We start from the raw sequence: 15,324 nt of genomic DNA, 5'->3' as shown, positions 1-15,324 counted from the left end.
CCAAAGGTAAGATTATTAATAGTCAACTAGCAAAAGGTGGGATTATTAGAATCAATTTTTCCTAAAAAAATTATAAACTAATCATTAATAACATAAGAACATGTACAACGGTGAGTCAGTACCCTCCTCAGAACTATCTCTCACTTTTTTTGAGTTAGCTTACCATTGAAATATCTGACTCATTACTTACTCACAGTATGAGGTAGCAACATCTGAAGCGGCACTGAGTATGAGCGTGAGTTGCTGACTTTCTAAACCAAAGAATCTGATTTTTTTTAGGTCCAATTATCACATGACACTTGTCATGAATATTGCAAGTTGTGTTTGATGTTTGCTATTTGTGTTTGATGTTTGCTATAGAATGCAACGACTATTTTTATTTTTAACAGTTAGTATTGCTATAATGCTCCAACGGTAGTTTCTCACTTCATTTAAACATATTTCCAAAAAATAATTTCACCAACGGTATAATTATAATTTTATCTATAAATAGAGCCTAATATTGATATAGTTTCTCACCCTTAAAATTTCACTCTTCTTTTTTTCATTATAAAAATAATCTGTGATTATGGATCTTAATAATCCTAATTACGGAAGTGGTTCCTCTCAAAATAATCCAAAAATAATCCTAATTATGGATACTGAACGGCTCCTCCGTGAAAGTTATGCTCGTGGATTTCCTGGTATGATGGGCAGCATTGATTGCATGCATTGGGAGTGGAAAAATTGTCCGCGTGCATGGAAAGGAATGTATCAAGGTAGAAGTAAAATAGCAACGGTGATCTTGGAGGTTGTTGCTTCGCAAGACTTGTGGATATGGCACGCTTTTTTTGGAACCCCGGGTTCTTGTAATGATATAAATGTCCTCCAACGGTCACCGGTGTTCTCTGATATATGTGAGGGAAAAGCTCCAGAGGTTACCTTCAATGTCAACGGAAATACATACAATATGGGTTACTATCTTACAGACGGTATCTATCCGAAATGGGCAACATTTATCCCAGCAATCAAACATCCACAAACTGGTAAGCACAAATTATTTACCAAGAAGCAAGAGAGTTATCGAAAGGACGTTGAACGTGCCTTTGGAGTGTTACAAGCTCGATTTGCAATAATATGTCAACCAAGTCTAGCATGGTCGACCGAAATTTTATGGAAAATTGTAATGGCTTGTATTATCATGCACAATATGATTGTTGAAGATGAGCGAGATGGATATTTGCATTATGATGCAACTGAATTTATCAATGACCAACCCCAAAATGTAGCTGAATCATCAACTAGTAACAACAACCAACCATTTACTGTGAGAAGTGGACGATTGGATAGGCTCAATCTAAATGGTTATATGGAAAATAGAAATAATGTTCGTGATAGGGAGACCCATATTGCACTAAAGAATGACTTGGTTGAACATATATGGGGACGTTTCGGCAACGAATGAAGAGATGACAAAAGTCGCTGTTAATGAATATTGTATTTTAAATTTTAATGGATGTCTTTGCTAAATAAACTATGTTATTTATATATTGTATTATTTTTGTACTTTTTATTTCAAAAATTAGAAAAAAAAATTGTTTCAATTTACATACATAAGTGATTATTAATATTGTACTATTTATAATGACTATTAATATTGCACTAAAGAATGTCTAACTTTTTTTAATTAATTATGTAAGTTCAAAAATTACAAATAAATAATAGAGATTAAAACATGTTTTAAAAAATATAAAATAAAACAAGAGTGAGAAAGAGAAAATGATGGGGTAGTTAGGAGAGAGAATGGTGAGTAACCTCACCATTGTAGATAAATAAATAAGGTGACTCACACTAGTAGCTTATGATAGTGGAAGGTGAGGTGGAAGATGATTTGGAAAAAAAATATATAAAAAAGATAGTTGAAAGTGAGGTGGATAATGGTGAGTAACCTCACCAATGCTTATGCTCTAATACTAAAACAAACATTAAGAGTGACACGTGTCACTTCCTGGTTTTGTGTTTTCCCTCCAAAATCACCCTTTTTTTTTTTTTTTTTTTTTTTTTTTTTTTTTTTCTATTCATCAAATCTCCTTCAAAATATATTTACCATGTATAATTATAATTAAATCTTCCTATTTGAACGCCATATATTTTTCAAACAATAAAAATGATTCACGCCATTTATATTATAGCAAATATCTAAATATATCACCAAAATATTATTCCTTAACATAATTTTTTCTATATTATATTTTCAAATCAATAATTATTATATTGCCTCCGTGTCTTTTTAGTTATGACTAAGAAATTTTTATGTTTCACAATTAAATACCCTTTTATTAATAGGCATCGGTTCAAACTCCCCATAACCCACCGGTTTTGAACCGCTGAGTTTGGGGGGGGGGGGACAATACTCCACTAAAAAAGCCATCAGTTTAAAACCGGTGGCAAAAACAAGTATTGTCACCGGTTAACCGGTGGCAATGTTGCAAACCGCCAATTTTTTTAAAAATATGTAACATAAATGCCACCGGTTAACCGGTGGCAATAACATGTATACAATTTTTTTTTTTTGTTTTGTCTTTTCACTTTAAATATAATCGACCATGCAATTAACCAAAAAAAAATTTCAACATCAAAATATAAATCAAACTATTTCAATCATTATAATCGATTAATTACAACATTAATCAAAAATAAAATTACATTACAAATCAATATAATCGAACAATTACAACGGTATAATAAAAAAAAATACAATATAAATCAAAAAAAAAAATTACAATATCAAAATGAAAAAACCCCATACAACATCTTGATTCTTCGATTCATATTCCTGTTCTTGAAATATACCTGCATCAATTAAAACAAAAAATTAATAAAACTGACGAACCTAGAAATCCCCAAAAAAAAACCTAAAAAACCAGAAAAATGAAAATAAATTTTTTTAAAAGAAACCCCAAAAACGCATGCATTAACCGAAAAAAAAAAACGATTATTTTAACCGAAAATTAACCCAGAAAAATCAAATTAAAATCCGAAAATCAATTTAAATCGATTAATGAAACCCAGAAAAATTAAATTAAAATCCAAAAACCGATTTAAATCAATTAATTAAACCCAAAACTTGGTTAACTAAACCCAGAAAAAAACCCTGAAAACTCAAAATAAAATAACCCCCAAAAAACACATGCATGTACCCAGAAAAATCAATTAATTAAACCCAAAATCAAACCCAGAAAAATTAAACCCACCTCGATTAAAGTCGGTGTTGTTCGTGGTCTTCATGGTGGTCTTGGATGTTGGTCTTGGTGGTGATCTTCGGTGGTGTTCGAAGTGGTGGAAACGAAAGGGAGGGGGACGAGAATCGGGAAGACAAAAGAGAAAGAGAGAGAAGAGCAAAGCGAGGGGAGAGAGGACAGAGACGGCGGTGGTAGACTTGGTGGTGGTGAGATGAAAGGGCAGTAGATCTAGAGAGAGAAGGAGAGAGAGGAGAGGAGATTAGGAGTATATGAGGGTTTTTTTTTTAAATAGGAAATGTCACCGATTCGGTTCAAACCGGTGGGAATAATGGTTTTCTCCACCGGTTCAGTTTGAACCGGTGGAAAAAACCTCTCCTTAAAAACCCGCCCATTTTTCCCCATATTTTCCCCACCGGTTTTAAAGAATTGGTGGCCTTAAGGCGGTGTCATTCTTCTTTATTCACCTAGTGTATTAAAAGTGAAACTAGGATTTACATGTGTCATTTTATGATTAAAAAGTTTTTCTCCATTATCTTTTTTGTAAAATATGAAGAAAATAATTTAGAACATATAATATATTCTTTCCAATTGGACAGTAATATTTTTTTTCCATATACACTTAACAAACTGGAATATTTTTACACATCTTCAAATATTTTATTTTATTTATTTTCTTTGCAAAAATGAACAAAGATTAGTAAATACTGAATTAATACTCTTACCTAAAATATTATTATCATTTTAACCTTGCCATTGGTATAAGTATAAAAATAATGGTGTACGATTATTGTTGAATTTGTAATGCAATTTTGTCACTATATACTTCATAAAATTTAGTAACGAGGATAATTATGAAAATTATAGTGCACACATGGCATGAGACCTAAACTAGCTAAATATGTTATTACTTGTTCCATTTCCCCGAACACGAAGTTTTAAGATAATAGGAAAAAGTATAATTTTATGATGGAAGTGAGTTCGGTTGAAGAATAAAAAAAAATCTTAAAAAGTAAAGGTGAGTACAAGGGGAGAAAAGAGAATATAAAAAAATAAATATATTAAAATATAATATAAGAGTTAAATTAATGGGGAAAATACTAAAATAGTAAAATATTGTTAAAATTTTCTTAAAAAAATAGAACAAGTAATACTTCCTCCGTTCTATTAATATTGCAACAAGGAGGAAATTACTCATCCCGAAACACCTTTTATATGCTAAATATCTATAATTGTGTAAGAGTAAAAATTATAAAAAGTTGATATTGTGAAAGTATTTTATGAGACGAATCCAACAAGATCCCACTTGACTATATTTTGCTTAACGTATAACTCATATTATATGGTCAAACAAGAGTGATGAATAATGCAAAAAGTTCATTGTTGCAATATTAATAAAACGGAGGAAGTACAATACAAAGGAAAGTAGAGGAAGTAATATATTATAGATGGAATACCATTCAGTTTTATGAAAATGTCACAACATGCCATTTTTGTTAACTGAGATAGTCATTAACGTTAATTGTGCCACATGGCAACTTGTAATTAGTTCTTATTAATATTATTTATTTAATTAATTAACTTTAGAAAAATTATTTTAAAAATAACACCACCAACTTAGCCACCGCCAGCCCAACCCCAACCCCCACCTTGGCTGCCAGTGCCTAGTCTACTTCTCGGCTAGCTAGCGACCATACACCCCTCCCCTTCTTGCGGCAACCCCGACCAACAACCACCTTACCGAAAACCCAACCACCACCATAGCCAAATTCCCCCATCACCACCTTAGCCGAATTCCCTCCTCCCTCCGCCTCGAACCCAAAAACCCCTCCTTGCCTTTCCACCTTACCCAAGAACCTAGGCACCACCCCAAAACCTCATCACTGCCCCCCAAATTGTCGAAAACAACCACGAATTCCCACACCAACAACCTGAAAATCGAAAACTTAAAACCCCAAAATCAAATATTTTGATTTTGGGGTTTTAGGGTTTTAAGATGGTGGTTCTAGGGGGAAAGAGGGTGGAGATGATAGGGTGAGGGGCAAATTGGGTTTGCCGGCACGAGGGAGGGGTTTGGGCATCGCGGTTTATGCGTCGGTGGTTAGGGAGCGAGAGTTTTTTATGAGTCACTGATAAACTTGAGTTGATTTGAAATTTTGAGAATTTTGGGGTATTTTTTCATTTGGTATGGATTCATTATGATGTAGCCTGGCATGGTGAAGTTGAATCGGGGGGAAGAAGTGGTGGTGGGTAGTGCGATGAGACAACTCAGACAAGTGTTCGGTGCAATTTTTTTTCCTAATTTATTTTCGCTGAAATCGAGTATCTGGTTAGGAATTGTTACCCACCAGTTCTAGAAAAATAGGACTTGATATAATTGGAACCGGGACCAGTTCCAAATTTCAGGACCCGGTTGTGATTGGATCCAGTTCCAGGTCCGAGATATTTGACTGGGTACCCGATCTTGCTCACCCCTATTGCCACGTAACCTTATTAGCCTTAATGACTAGCAGTGTTAACGTCCATTAATCATTAATGACATGTTGTATGATTAAAAATTCATATACAAAATTATTATACTCATAGACGATTATACACATACACTATACACATTCACCAAGACCCTAAGGTCCGTAATATATAGTACATACTTCATCCATTTTTTTTTAATTCGAACTGTTTTTTACAATTTTTTATTTATTTTTTATTTTTTTATGTTTAGAGATCCACAAGGACGGGGGGTGAGAATTGATCCTAGGATATCATGGAACCGGGAGGGAAGCTCTAACTACTTGAGCTATCCTTCACTCTCACTATTTTTTACATTTGTCCATGCATAACTTCAAAGGTAATTTATTTATTTATTTATTTATTTTTTTTTTTGCAAACTCCCACAGGGCAACTACCGTTCATTCATAGGACTATCAAAATTCAGAAGAGGTAGAATGCAAGCTGAAAAATCCGACACCCAAAGACGTCTACCTACAGATCACGGACTCATATGAGCTAGTTCGTGTGCATTGTAAAAATGTTGAGTAATATAATAATGTCCTTACGAAATACGAAGTATCTGTTTTCTACATTAACCCAACCCAAGTGAAAAATGGAAGTAAGGCATTCTTTTTAGGAGCAGAGAGAATTTAGTAGGAAAGGATGATGTACACTCAATGATGTCAAATGCCTTGATTGTGAGGCCTCATTTTTCTATGGTAAGAGAGAATGTGCAAATTATACAGATCCTATAGGCAATGTTAGCAATCTCAAACATTCAAGTTCCACAACTCTATTGTTGTACAACAACCTTCACTCACTTTAGCCCACCCACACACCAGAAAAATATATATATATATATTAAAAAAAAAAAAAAAAAAAATCCCAAGAAAGCCTACCCCCTTATGTCTACAAGGCAATGAAGCAATGAGATCATCTGTGCTCATACCAGCATCAACATCATAATCCTTTTCACTTAGTATGAAATTTAGAATGGCGGTCGGCGCCTGTCAAAAAATAAGAAAAAGGCATCAGAATTTGGACAAAGCAAGGCCACAGTATATTGTGGAAGATGGAAAACGGCTAAATTATGTTTTCCCTGACTTAACATTCCCTACAGGGCTACAAATTACTCTAATATACATTAAATAATAATTATAATTAAAATAATACCACGAAGTAGGAATTAGCTTTTTTCCTCCTCCTCCTTGATCTGTTCTCCCGTCTTCCAGATAATGTCTTTCAGCCCAGTAGAAAGGCTCTTGTAAAACTAGAATTATTAGATTAGAGTCAATGCAAATGATACCGAGGCATGAAATCAAACCCAAAAACAAAAAAAAAAACAAAGAAAACACACACACACACACACACAACTATGAAGAAACACATAACTGTAGCAAACAAAAAATGGTTGCAACTACTGTGAGTTGGTTAATAATGCTGAAGATAAGGTCAAGTCCTTTTCATAGTAGTGCCATATGGATTCTTAGTGCTAGTTTTGTTGCTCTTCTTTGACATAGGCAATAAAATTTATAAGAATTACCTACATCCCTTGTTTGGTTAACATGATAATTGCAAAATGGAAGAATTGCAACTTCCTAACTCCTAAGAATTTTGAGTTTCCATATATTATGAGCAGTTAATTACCTAACTCTCCCTTGGTTACATAAATTCACACGAAATGCAAATTCCCTTTCCCTTATGTCAACCAAACAAGTATAACAAATTCCTAGGTAATATAAGATGTTAATTCCTATAAATGTAAACGGAAAATGTTTGGGCGACCCTAAGGGTTGCAAACCCTCCTAGACACAATAGAAAAAAATAATAATAATATATGGGTAAAGGCTACATGAGGAAATACTAAAGTAGGTTTGATATGCATTTGCAAATGCATAACAAATACTGCATCTGTTTCATATTATTTGCAACGATTTAACATAAAGTAGAGAGTAAAAATGTTTAATTGTTGCAAATAATATGAAACAGAGGTAGTACTAAAATATTGAAAAACACATGGGGGTGAAAAAAAGGAAGAGAGAGATGATTAAGTGAGACCACTTTTAAATATACCACTGAAAGCTTATATAATACCATTGACTATGTAGTGATACAATTTAAACAGATTGGAGTTGAACTAAACTAAAGTAAACTGAATAGAGCTTAAATGAATATTTTATGAGATTAGAAAATTAAAAACTAATTGAACTGAATTGATTGCAGCTAAGCTGAGCTGAAATGAAATTAAGCTGACGAGAACATGCCCTAAGTACCACTTAATGAATATATAGTATCACTACATACATACATAGTACAAGTTGAATGTTCAATGGTACTATTTGATCATACAGTGATGCTATTGATCAGCTGATTTTTCATTGGTCAAGAATACATTGAAACGTTAATATTACGCTAATTCTCATTCTAATTTATTGCACATATATTATTATTAAGGGTTGGCAACCCTTAGGGTCACTCAAACATTTTCCAATGTAAACTCAAACATTATTATTAATTACCAATGCTATCAAACAAGCACTTACAATTCACACAATTTGCTAGAATTGCTCTAAGTCAACAACAAAAGTGCACAATTACTTGAGATCTGCCCAAGAACATAGAGCTATCGCCTATGAGTTGCTGCTATTTGTGTTGGTATAAGAAAAGACTCATGCTTATTATCAGGGGAAAAAAGGCTCATATTTCCAAAGATTTAAATTTCTTACAATTTAACAGTACAGTTAAAAGTAAAAATACTTTAACAGACATACCTTGTGAAACTCCAGCGTGTCCCCACGAGACTTACGAAGTTCCACCATATATAGAGAAGGAGCCACTTCCAAAATCTGAACAAAGACAATAAAAGTGCTAAGATGCAGTGATAACACATAGCTAGATATTAATGTTCTATAACTCTAAAAAAACATGGCACTTCTACTGTTCCAACATTAAAACTCTGAATAACAGTTCCCATAAAGCATAACGATTAAGGAAAATTGTTAAATTAAAAATGCTTAATGGATAATTAAATATTCCAAAGAACAAGCGTGTTATTTTAAACAAATTAAAATGTTCCTCAAAGGACTAAAAACCACTTAATTTTTTTTTATTAGCAATTTAGCATGGAACATGCCATTTATAAAATAAGGACATTAATATTTATAATTTCCAAAACAAAGAGACTATCAGAGTGATACCTCAGTCGCAACAGCTAGCTGACCCTTGCGTCCACTTTTCTCTCCTTGAAGTTTCATCTGAGAATCATCATAAGGGGGGTTTTGTCATAAGTGACTTGGAATCAACAAGAGGGATATAAAGAGTCAAAGCTACAGCTCAAATAAACTGTGAACTAAGCATTAGATGAACTCCTAAGCTTCTATGAAGTAAAGGATTAAACAGCGAGAGAAAATAAACGTAGCAACTAATGGCAGTACACAAATATTCAGGAAATTAAAACAGTGTATTCAGATTGCAGAGTGAAAATGAGAGAGGAAGCCATTCTACCTTGTAGTTATTCTTTTTCACACCGAAACCCAAAGGCACAGCTGTCTCCTCAATCTTTGAGATAATCTCACTAGCTGGCATTTTAGATGTAAATCTTGTTTCACGTTTCACGAGCCCCTACAACCAAAAACATATATATTTAAGATCAACTTTATTTACTACTCAGTATACCATTCAGCAAGTTACTGCTTACTACAACATCATTTTCCATAAGATATATAGAATGAAAGTGAGTGCTAAGGGTGGCAATATGCAATGGGAAGTCAACGAAAAGCATCAACCAGGATATTATTGAAGAATCAACACCCAAATACATAAAGTTATGCACACTTGTTACGAGTATATGTTCCTCATTTTCTCAGTATCGCAACAGCTGCTCTCTCTCTCTCTCTCTCTCTCTCTCTCTATATATATATATATATATATATATATATGTATATATATATATATATATATATATATATATATATTTAAAAAAAGGAAGACTTACCATCTGTTTTTCAAAGAGTGAGCCTAGGTTTAGACCTTGAGATGTGGAGATGAGCTCAAATGCATTCATGGCAGTAGGAGGTTGAGGGACCACAGTTCGTTCCTCCCGTCTCTCAACCACAAGGTTTCCAGAGAGCTGCAGACAGAGCCCATGGAATGATAGGTACATAAGAAGAGCCATACAAAAGTCAAAAAGATTAAAGAGCAACATGAAAGAAACAAGAGGCTAACCATCGACTGGTCAAAAATAGCATCAATATCATCAACTGAAATATCAGGCTCCTCGAAAACAGGGGGTTTGTAACCTTTCTTAAACCACTCATGTTCAATCACTTCAGCAATTGTAATTCGCTGGTTGACACCATCAAACACCAAAGAATCAGAATAGCAACAGATGTAGCAAGTAAATAAAAGCAAAAATAATTAGTTAAACTAACCGTTGAAGGATTAGGATCTAGAATTCGTTGGATCAATTTCTTCACACTCGAGGAAAACCAAGGTGGACAGGCAAAGTCAGCTTTGTATATCTGCAAACATGAGACATAGCACATAGAACAGGCATAAGCTGAAAAACCCATAAATAAATAAAATGAAAACAGAAGAGAGAATTTTTCTCAGCGAATTCGTTAAACATCCAAGATGTACTGACATGGTTAAGAACTTAAGAAGAGTATGAACTATTACAGTCTACAGACCTAAAATGATTACCGAGGTATTTTTCACCACTAATTCATATGAACAAAAATAAATTTCACAGAAACACTTGTAAAAATCTACAGAAAAAAACTACTTCAAAACCAAATCCAGCTTTACTCTAAAACATGAAATATGAAAACAATAACCAAACCTTGACCAAAAAACAAATCTTTTTTTTTTTCAACAGACAATACTACGTATTAATGTAGACTAGTTGCAATTAACCAAAACATTTAAAATTATATAACCAAAATAAGTTCCATGATAAAAAATTCAGATTAAAAATAAATATAAACCAATTTATATACAAAAACATTGAGACATATAGCTCAATCAGAAATAATCAGCATCCATATGCTCCTTTATTTACTGCATATCTCCCAAATCTGTAAATTGATCAGTAAATATGATAGCTACTACACATTTATTTGACACCAGGCACACTAATTAATAGGAACCCAATTTTCATATGATTTTCCAGCAATATAAGTTGTATAAATTTGATAATTAAAATTATTGTAGGGTTTGTAGCATTAACAATGATTTAAAATAGGTTAAAATAAGCACGTTTTATAGCAATTAGTAGGACACTTTAATACTTTATTATTAAAAAAATAATAATAATTTTTTTTTAAAAAAAATTATTCCATTTTGATTTTGACTTTTGATACTATTTATCTTCATTTTGAGCATTATTTGCTATTTATAAATGATAAAAACACAGTTATGTAGGATCCCATTACATCAGTCTCACTATATTTTTCAAAATAATTTTTTTTTTTATTCTATAATTTTACAATTACACGATAAAAAATGTTAAGACTCAAAATTGCACAATGGCAAACATGCCGATTCAATATGGGAAAACTTGAAAATTGGAGGGAGTTGTATTCTAATCACTTCAGGACAAGAAACGTTTTTTTTGTCGTGCAGTATACTGGATTCAGAAATTAAATTATTTGAGCATCAAATAAAAAAGTAAAGTTGAAAAATTGTCCATCAAAAGCATACCTTTTTATACAATGCCATGAGGTTAGCATCTTCAAAAGGCAGATAACCTGCCATAAGAACAAAGAGAATGACTCCACACGACCACAAATCAGCCTTAGCTCCATCGTAGCCTTTGTTGTTGATAACCTACAAAAGATTAAGACATAAAAATAGCAGTAAAATAATATTCCCTCAGTCCGGAACAAATAGTTACATTAATAATGACACTACAACCAATCCTGACAGAACTGGTTTGCAGACTGAGGAGAATTAGCAAAATATATGTATTGCGAGAAAGCATCATACCTCAGGAGCTACATAATTTGGCGTACCACAAGTTGTGTGAAGTAATCCATCTTCCTAAAAGAAGCATGGTGAAAGAGTCACATAAGTCCACTTCTGATAAAGCATATAGAAGCACAAGCAGGGAACACTTCTCATAATCCTAATGGAGACAGTAATAGACTACACACTTACACGAACTTGCTGAGCTAAAGCACTCAAACCAAAATCCGAGACTTTAAGACTGCCCATTGTATCCAGCAGCAGGTTCTCTGGCTGTTTACAAGTGGAACAATAATAGAATAAATTCAAAGTTGTTACATAGTAGAGTTGTCACTATTGTAACTAAGTTCCCACATACAGAGTAATAGCTGCTAACAGCTCTGCATCCTACCACCATTACAGATAATTTACTCACCTTCAAGTCTCTGTGGAAGACGCCTCTGCTATGGCAATAATCAACAGCATTTATCAGCTGTTGGAAATATTTTCTTGCTTCATCCTCTTTCAATCTTCCCTTGCTTGCCTAATTAAAAGAATGAGAATTTTAAAAATCAAAAGACAGAAGCAGTTATTCAATAATCAGACTGACAGAGCACAATAATTGCCAGTAGTGTGTCATTAAATAAGTAAAAGGCATAGACATCTTACAATTTTGTCAAAAAGTTCTCCACCAGTGATAAATTCCAAAACAATGTAAATCTTTGTCCTGCTAGCCATCACCTACAAGTACCACTAGAAAATAAATCGATCGCAAATAGAGAAGAAAAATGAAAAATTGGTCATTAGTATACAAGAATCGCAGCTAGGATAAGCTATAGGCAAAATCTAAACAGTCTACATCTAAACAATCATTAACTAGTTCTTCAATAAGCACTTTTGAAGAATCTACAGCGAATAAGACCAAAAACCCTTGAAAGATAATTTGAAAAAAAAAAAACTCAACGATATGGTATGGTATTAATTTGCTTCCAACCTCAAACAAACGGATAACATTTGGGTGATGAATTAACTTCATGGTCGAGATCTCACGCTTTATCTGCAAAGAACATTCAATGATGAGTCATGAACATATAAAGCTAAAGAGGAGGGATTCAAACTCTGTAGCGTTCAATTATGCAATACAGTAACAAGGGTGCAACCACAAAGCCTTCAGGGGAGGGGGGAAGTTATCTTATATCAACAAGAATTGCAAAGTATAACCAGCAAATTATAACAAGTAAAAGTATAAAAGCTCTCAGCTTGTAAATAAATGGGTCAAAGCTTCAAAGGGAAAACAAGTTCTCCAGAAAATAGTTTTGGATGTGCTTAGGCCATCAAATAAACCAGCCCATACAAAGTTGCTATCTCAGCAGCATCATTGCTCCAACCAATAATTTCCAGCAATCTTGTACAAAAACATTCACATAAAACCAGAATGTCATACAACAGAGCAATTTTAACGACATTACAACCCCAAAATGTCTCAGAACTTCAATGCTAGTAAAGCACTAGAAAGTTATGAACTCAAGACCCCCCCCCCCTCTTTCAATACCCCTCACAACAGACGCACACCCTTTCACTAAAACAGATTTCTTTCCTAGCCATTACAACCCTAAAGAGAGCTAATTTCAACACTGGTTTAAAACCCGCCACCAGGCACCATCAACCTAAAAACATAACCCCTCCTCCCAAACCAACCCCCCCCCCCCCCCCTTTTTTTTTTTACTTGGAAACCAGAAAGTGATGCAGCAGTTGCCTTTTCAGCAACATTGCAATCCCAAAAAGTCACTAAAGTTCAACACTAATGAGGAACTACATATCAAATAGATTCAACCAGAATAAGTCATTTCACAAAAAAAAAAATTCCTCAAAAAACATTCAATCATGAAAATGGTTAGCTACAAGAATTCATCTTTTTTTTTTTTTTTTTTTGAAAGAAGCTACAAGAATTCATCAGTCAATCATAATTGATAGTCATACAAAGCATAAGTCATACCAAATACTTTTACGATTGAATAAACAGAATTCCATTTCATAAAATAACACAGAAATAACCAATCAATTAAATACTTCAAAAAATCAGCAAAACCAAAAAAACCCAGAAATAAATCAAAAACCCAAATCAACCCAACAACAAAGTCAACTATTTCTATAAATTTATCAAAAATAGATTAAAAGACAAGCAATAAAAACTACCTGACCGATCATTTTATGCTTCAGAACCTTCTCCTTGTCAAGAATCTTGATTGCAACATTTTCACCACTTTCAATATTTTTAGCAAATTTGACCTTAGCAAAAGTTCCTTCACCTAAAGTTCTTCCAAGTTCATATTTCCCAACTCTTGTTCTTCCTCCATTACTACTCCCTCCAACGCTCCCTGATCCCTTTGCCACTTTCGACGCCATTTTCACCACCTTCTTCTTTCTCTCTCTTACAATTATTAATTATTTATTTATTCAATATAATTATAATTGAGGTAAATTTTACAGCAAAAACCTCTTCTTTTTACAAGGCTGCCAAATCTGACTCTTTGATACCCTCATCTTACCCACAAAAATTAACCAAAAAAGTTCCAATCAAGACAAAGTTATTAATTTGGGATTACAATGATTAAAAGTTTGCAAGAGATAATTTCATGGAGTTTATGATTCAGAGGAAAAGAAAAGGAAATGGAATAATGAAGTAAAGAAATAATTAAAACCCATGTGAGTTTTTTTTGGTGTAATTGATATTTGGGTTAAAATTAAGAAATAAAATTTCACTAAACAAGGACAAATATCAGGATATGTCGGCAATTGTTATAAATAAGTTGATCAATATTCACTAAGCTTTATTTTAGCTTAAATTGGATAAAAATTATTTTTTGTGAAATTGATGAATATGGCAACAATTTTCTGGGTTTTTATAATAGAACTCTCTCTTTGTTTCTGTTTGGTTGGGTTTTTGGAAAGGAATGGGATATACTCTCTTACGTTTTCTTTTGACGTATTCACTACTGTAGTTTTTAGGCTAGTCATTGGCTCATTGCCCTGGGTCAACATATTTTCATTTATTAAAATTTTACCTAAATTTAAATATATACAAGTATAAAATTCTGGTTTAGTGATAAAAATTTTAATATTAATTGATGTAGATTAGTATGCATTTGAAATATCTCGATTGAAGAATAAAAGATTTAATTACTCCGTAATGATTAATATAGATATAGATTATTTGAGATATCTCGTTTGATTTGAGAGATTAAAAATTTTGATATGTATAGGACAAAAAAACTGTGTATTCTCAATTGAATCATTTTAGTTTTTATATAATAGTGATGGTATCAGATGAGTGTAAATCAATAAATCATCACATATATAGTTGCTAAAAAATAAGAATGGAAAATGGAAATAGTAAATGAGTACATCAAATAAAATCATCATATAATAAAGTAAAGATGGAAAGCATATTTTGATATTAATAGGGTAGGTTGGCTAATGCGAGCGTCACTAGCTATGTTCGGGAAGTTTTTTCGGTTTGGCTTTATGTTACAGTTTTAGCTCATTATTCGTAGCGCTAATGAGACAAAAATATGTAAATAAATATTTTTAGGGGTATAGATGTCTATACGTTGTTTTTAAAAATTAAAAAATATATATTTAACATTAATAAGGGAAAATATGTAAATTAATA

The 15,324-nt window shown here is 32.8% G+C and overlaps 2 protein-coding genes and 1 long non-coding RNA gene across 3 annotated transcripts; 1 reads left to right on the top strand and 2 right to left on the bottom strand.

The window, feature by feature from the left end:
- The first annotated feature begins 634 nt into the window (after positions 1-634).
- LOC110685771 lies at positions 635-1,444 on the top strand. Its single transcript, XM_021862642.1, has one exon. The coding sequence runs from the start codon at positions 635-637 to the stop codon at positions 1,442-1,444; it is 810 nt and encodes a 269-aa protein (XP_021718334.1).
- A 1,166-nt stretch (positions 1,445-2,610) lies between these two features.
- On the bottom strand, positions 2,611-3,652 carry LOC110702607. The gene is made up of 2 exons (XR_002507514.1): positions 3,234-3,652; positions 2,611-2,832 (listed from the first exon to the last, which is right to left on the bottom strand). It is a non-coding gene; the product is annotated as an uncharacterized LOC110702607 (long non-coding RNA).
- A 2,734-nt stretch (positions 3,653-6,386) lies between these two features.
- LOC110702519 (CBL-interacting serine/threonine-protein kinase 23-like) lies at positions 6,387-14,562 on the bottom strand. Its single transcript, XM_021880271.1, has 15 exons — positions 13,848-14,562; positions 12,646-12,708; positions 12,321-12,392; positions 12,088-12,195; positions 11,865-11,945; positions 11,694-11,747; positions 11,409-11,534; positions 10,139-10,228; positions 9,933-10,052; positions 9,703-9,837; positions 9,213-9,329; positions 8,906-8,962; positions 8,480-8,554; positions 6,882-6,978; positions 6,387-6,715 (listed from the first exon to the last, which is right to left on the bottom strand). Exons 1-14 carry the CDS (start codon positions 14,055-14,057, stop codon positions 6,895-6,897), a joined length of 1,392 nt encoding a protein of 463 aa, XP_021735963.1. The 5' UTR covers positions 14,058-14,562; the 3' UTR covers positions 6,387-6,715; positions 6,882-6,894.
- Positions 14,563-15,324: the final 762 nt, after the last annotated feature.

Source organism: Chenopodium quinoa, unplaced genomic scaffold (genome assembly GCF_001683475.1).
Source record: "Chenopodium quinoa cultivar QQ74 unplaced genomic scaffold, ASM168347v1, whole genome shotgun sequence".
In the NCBI taxonomy this organism is placed as follows: Eukaryota; Viridiplantae; Streptophyta; class Magnoliopsida; order Caryophyllales; family Amaranthaceae; genus Chenopodium; species Chenopodium quinoa.
This window is presented reverse-complemented; position numbering and strand designations above follow the sequence as displayed.

Excerpts from the sequence above, each read along its gene's own strand:
- LOC110685771 (XM_021862642.1), top strand. The coding sequence starts at position 635 with ATGGATACTGAACGGCTCCTCCGTGAAAGTTATGCTCGTGGATTTCCT.
- LOC110702519 (XM_021880271.1), bottom strand. The coding sequence starts at position 14,057 with ATGGCGTCGAAAGTGGCAAAGGGATCAGGGAGCGTTGGAGGGAGTAGT. Across the intron at positions 9,330-9,702 it reads CACTCTTTGAAAAACAGATG|GGGCTCGTGAAACGTGAAAC; the intron begins GTAAGTCTTCCT and ends TTTTGGTTGTAG. Across the intron at positions 8,963-9,212 it reads TGAAAAAGAATAACTACAAG|ATGAAACTTCAAGGAGAGAA; the intron begins GTAGAATGGCTT and ends GATGATTCTCAG.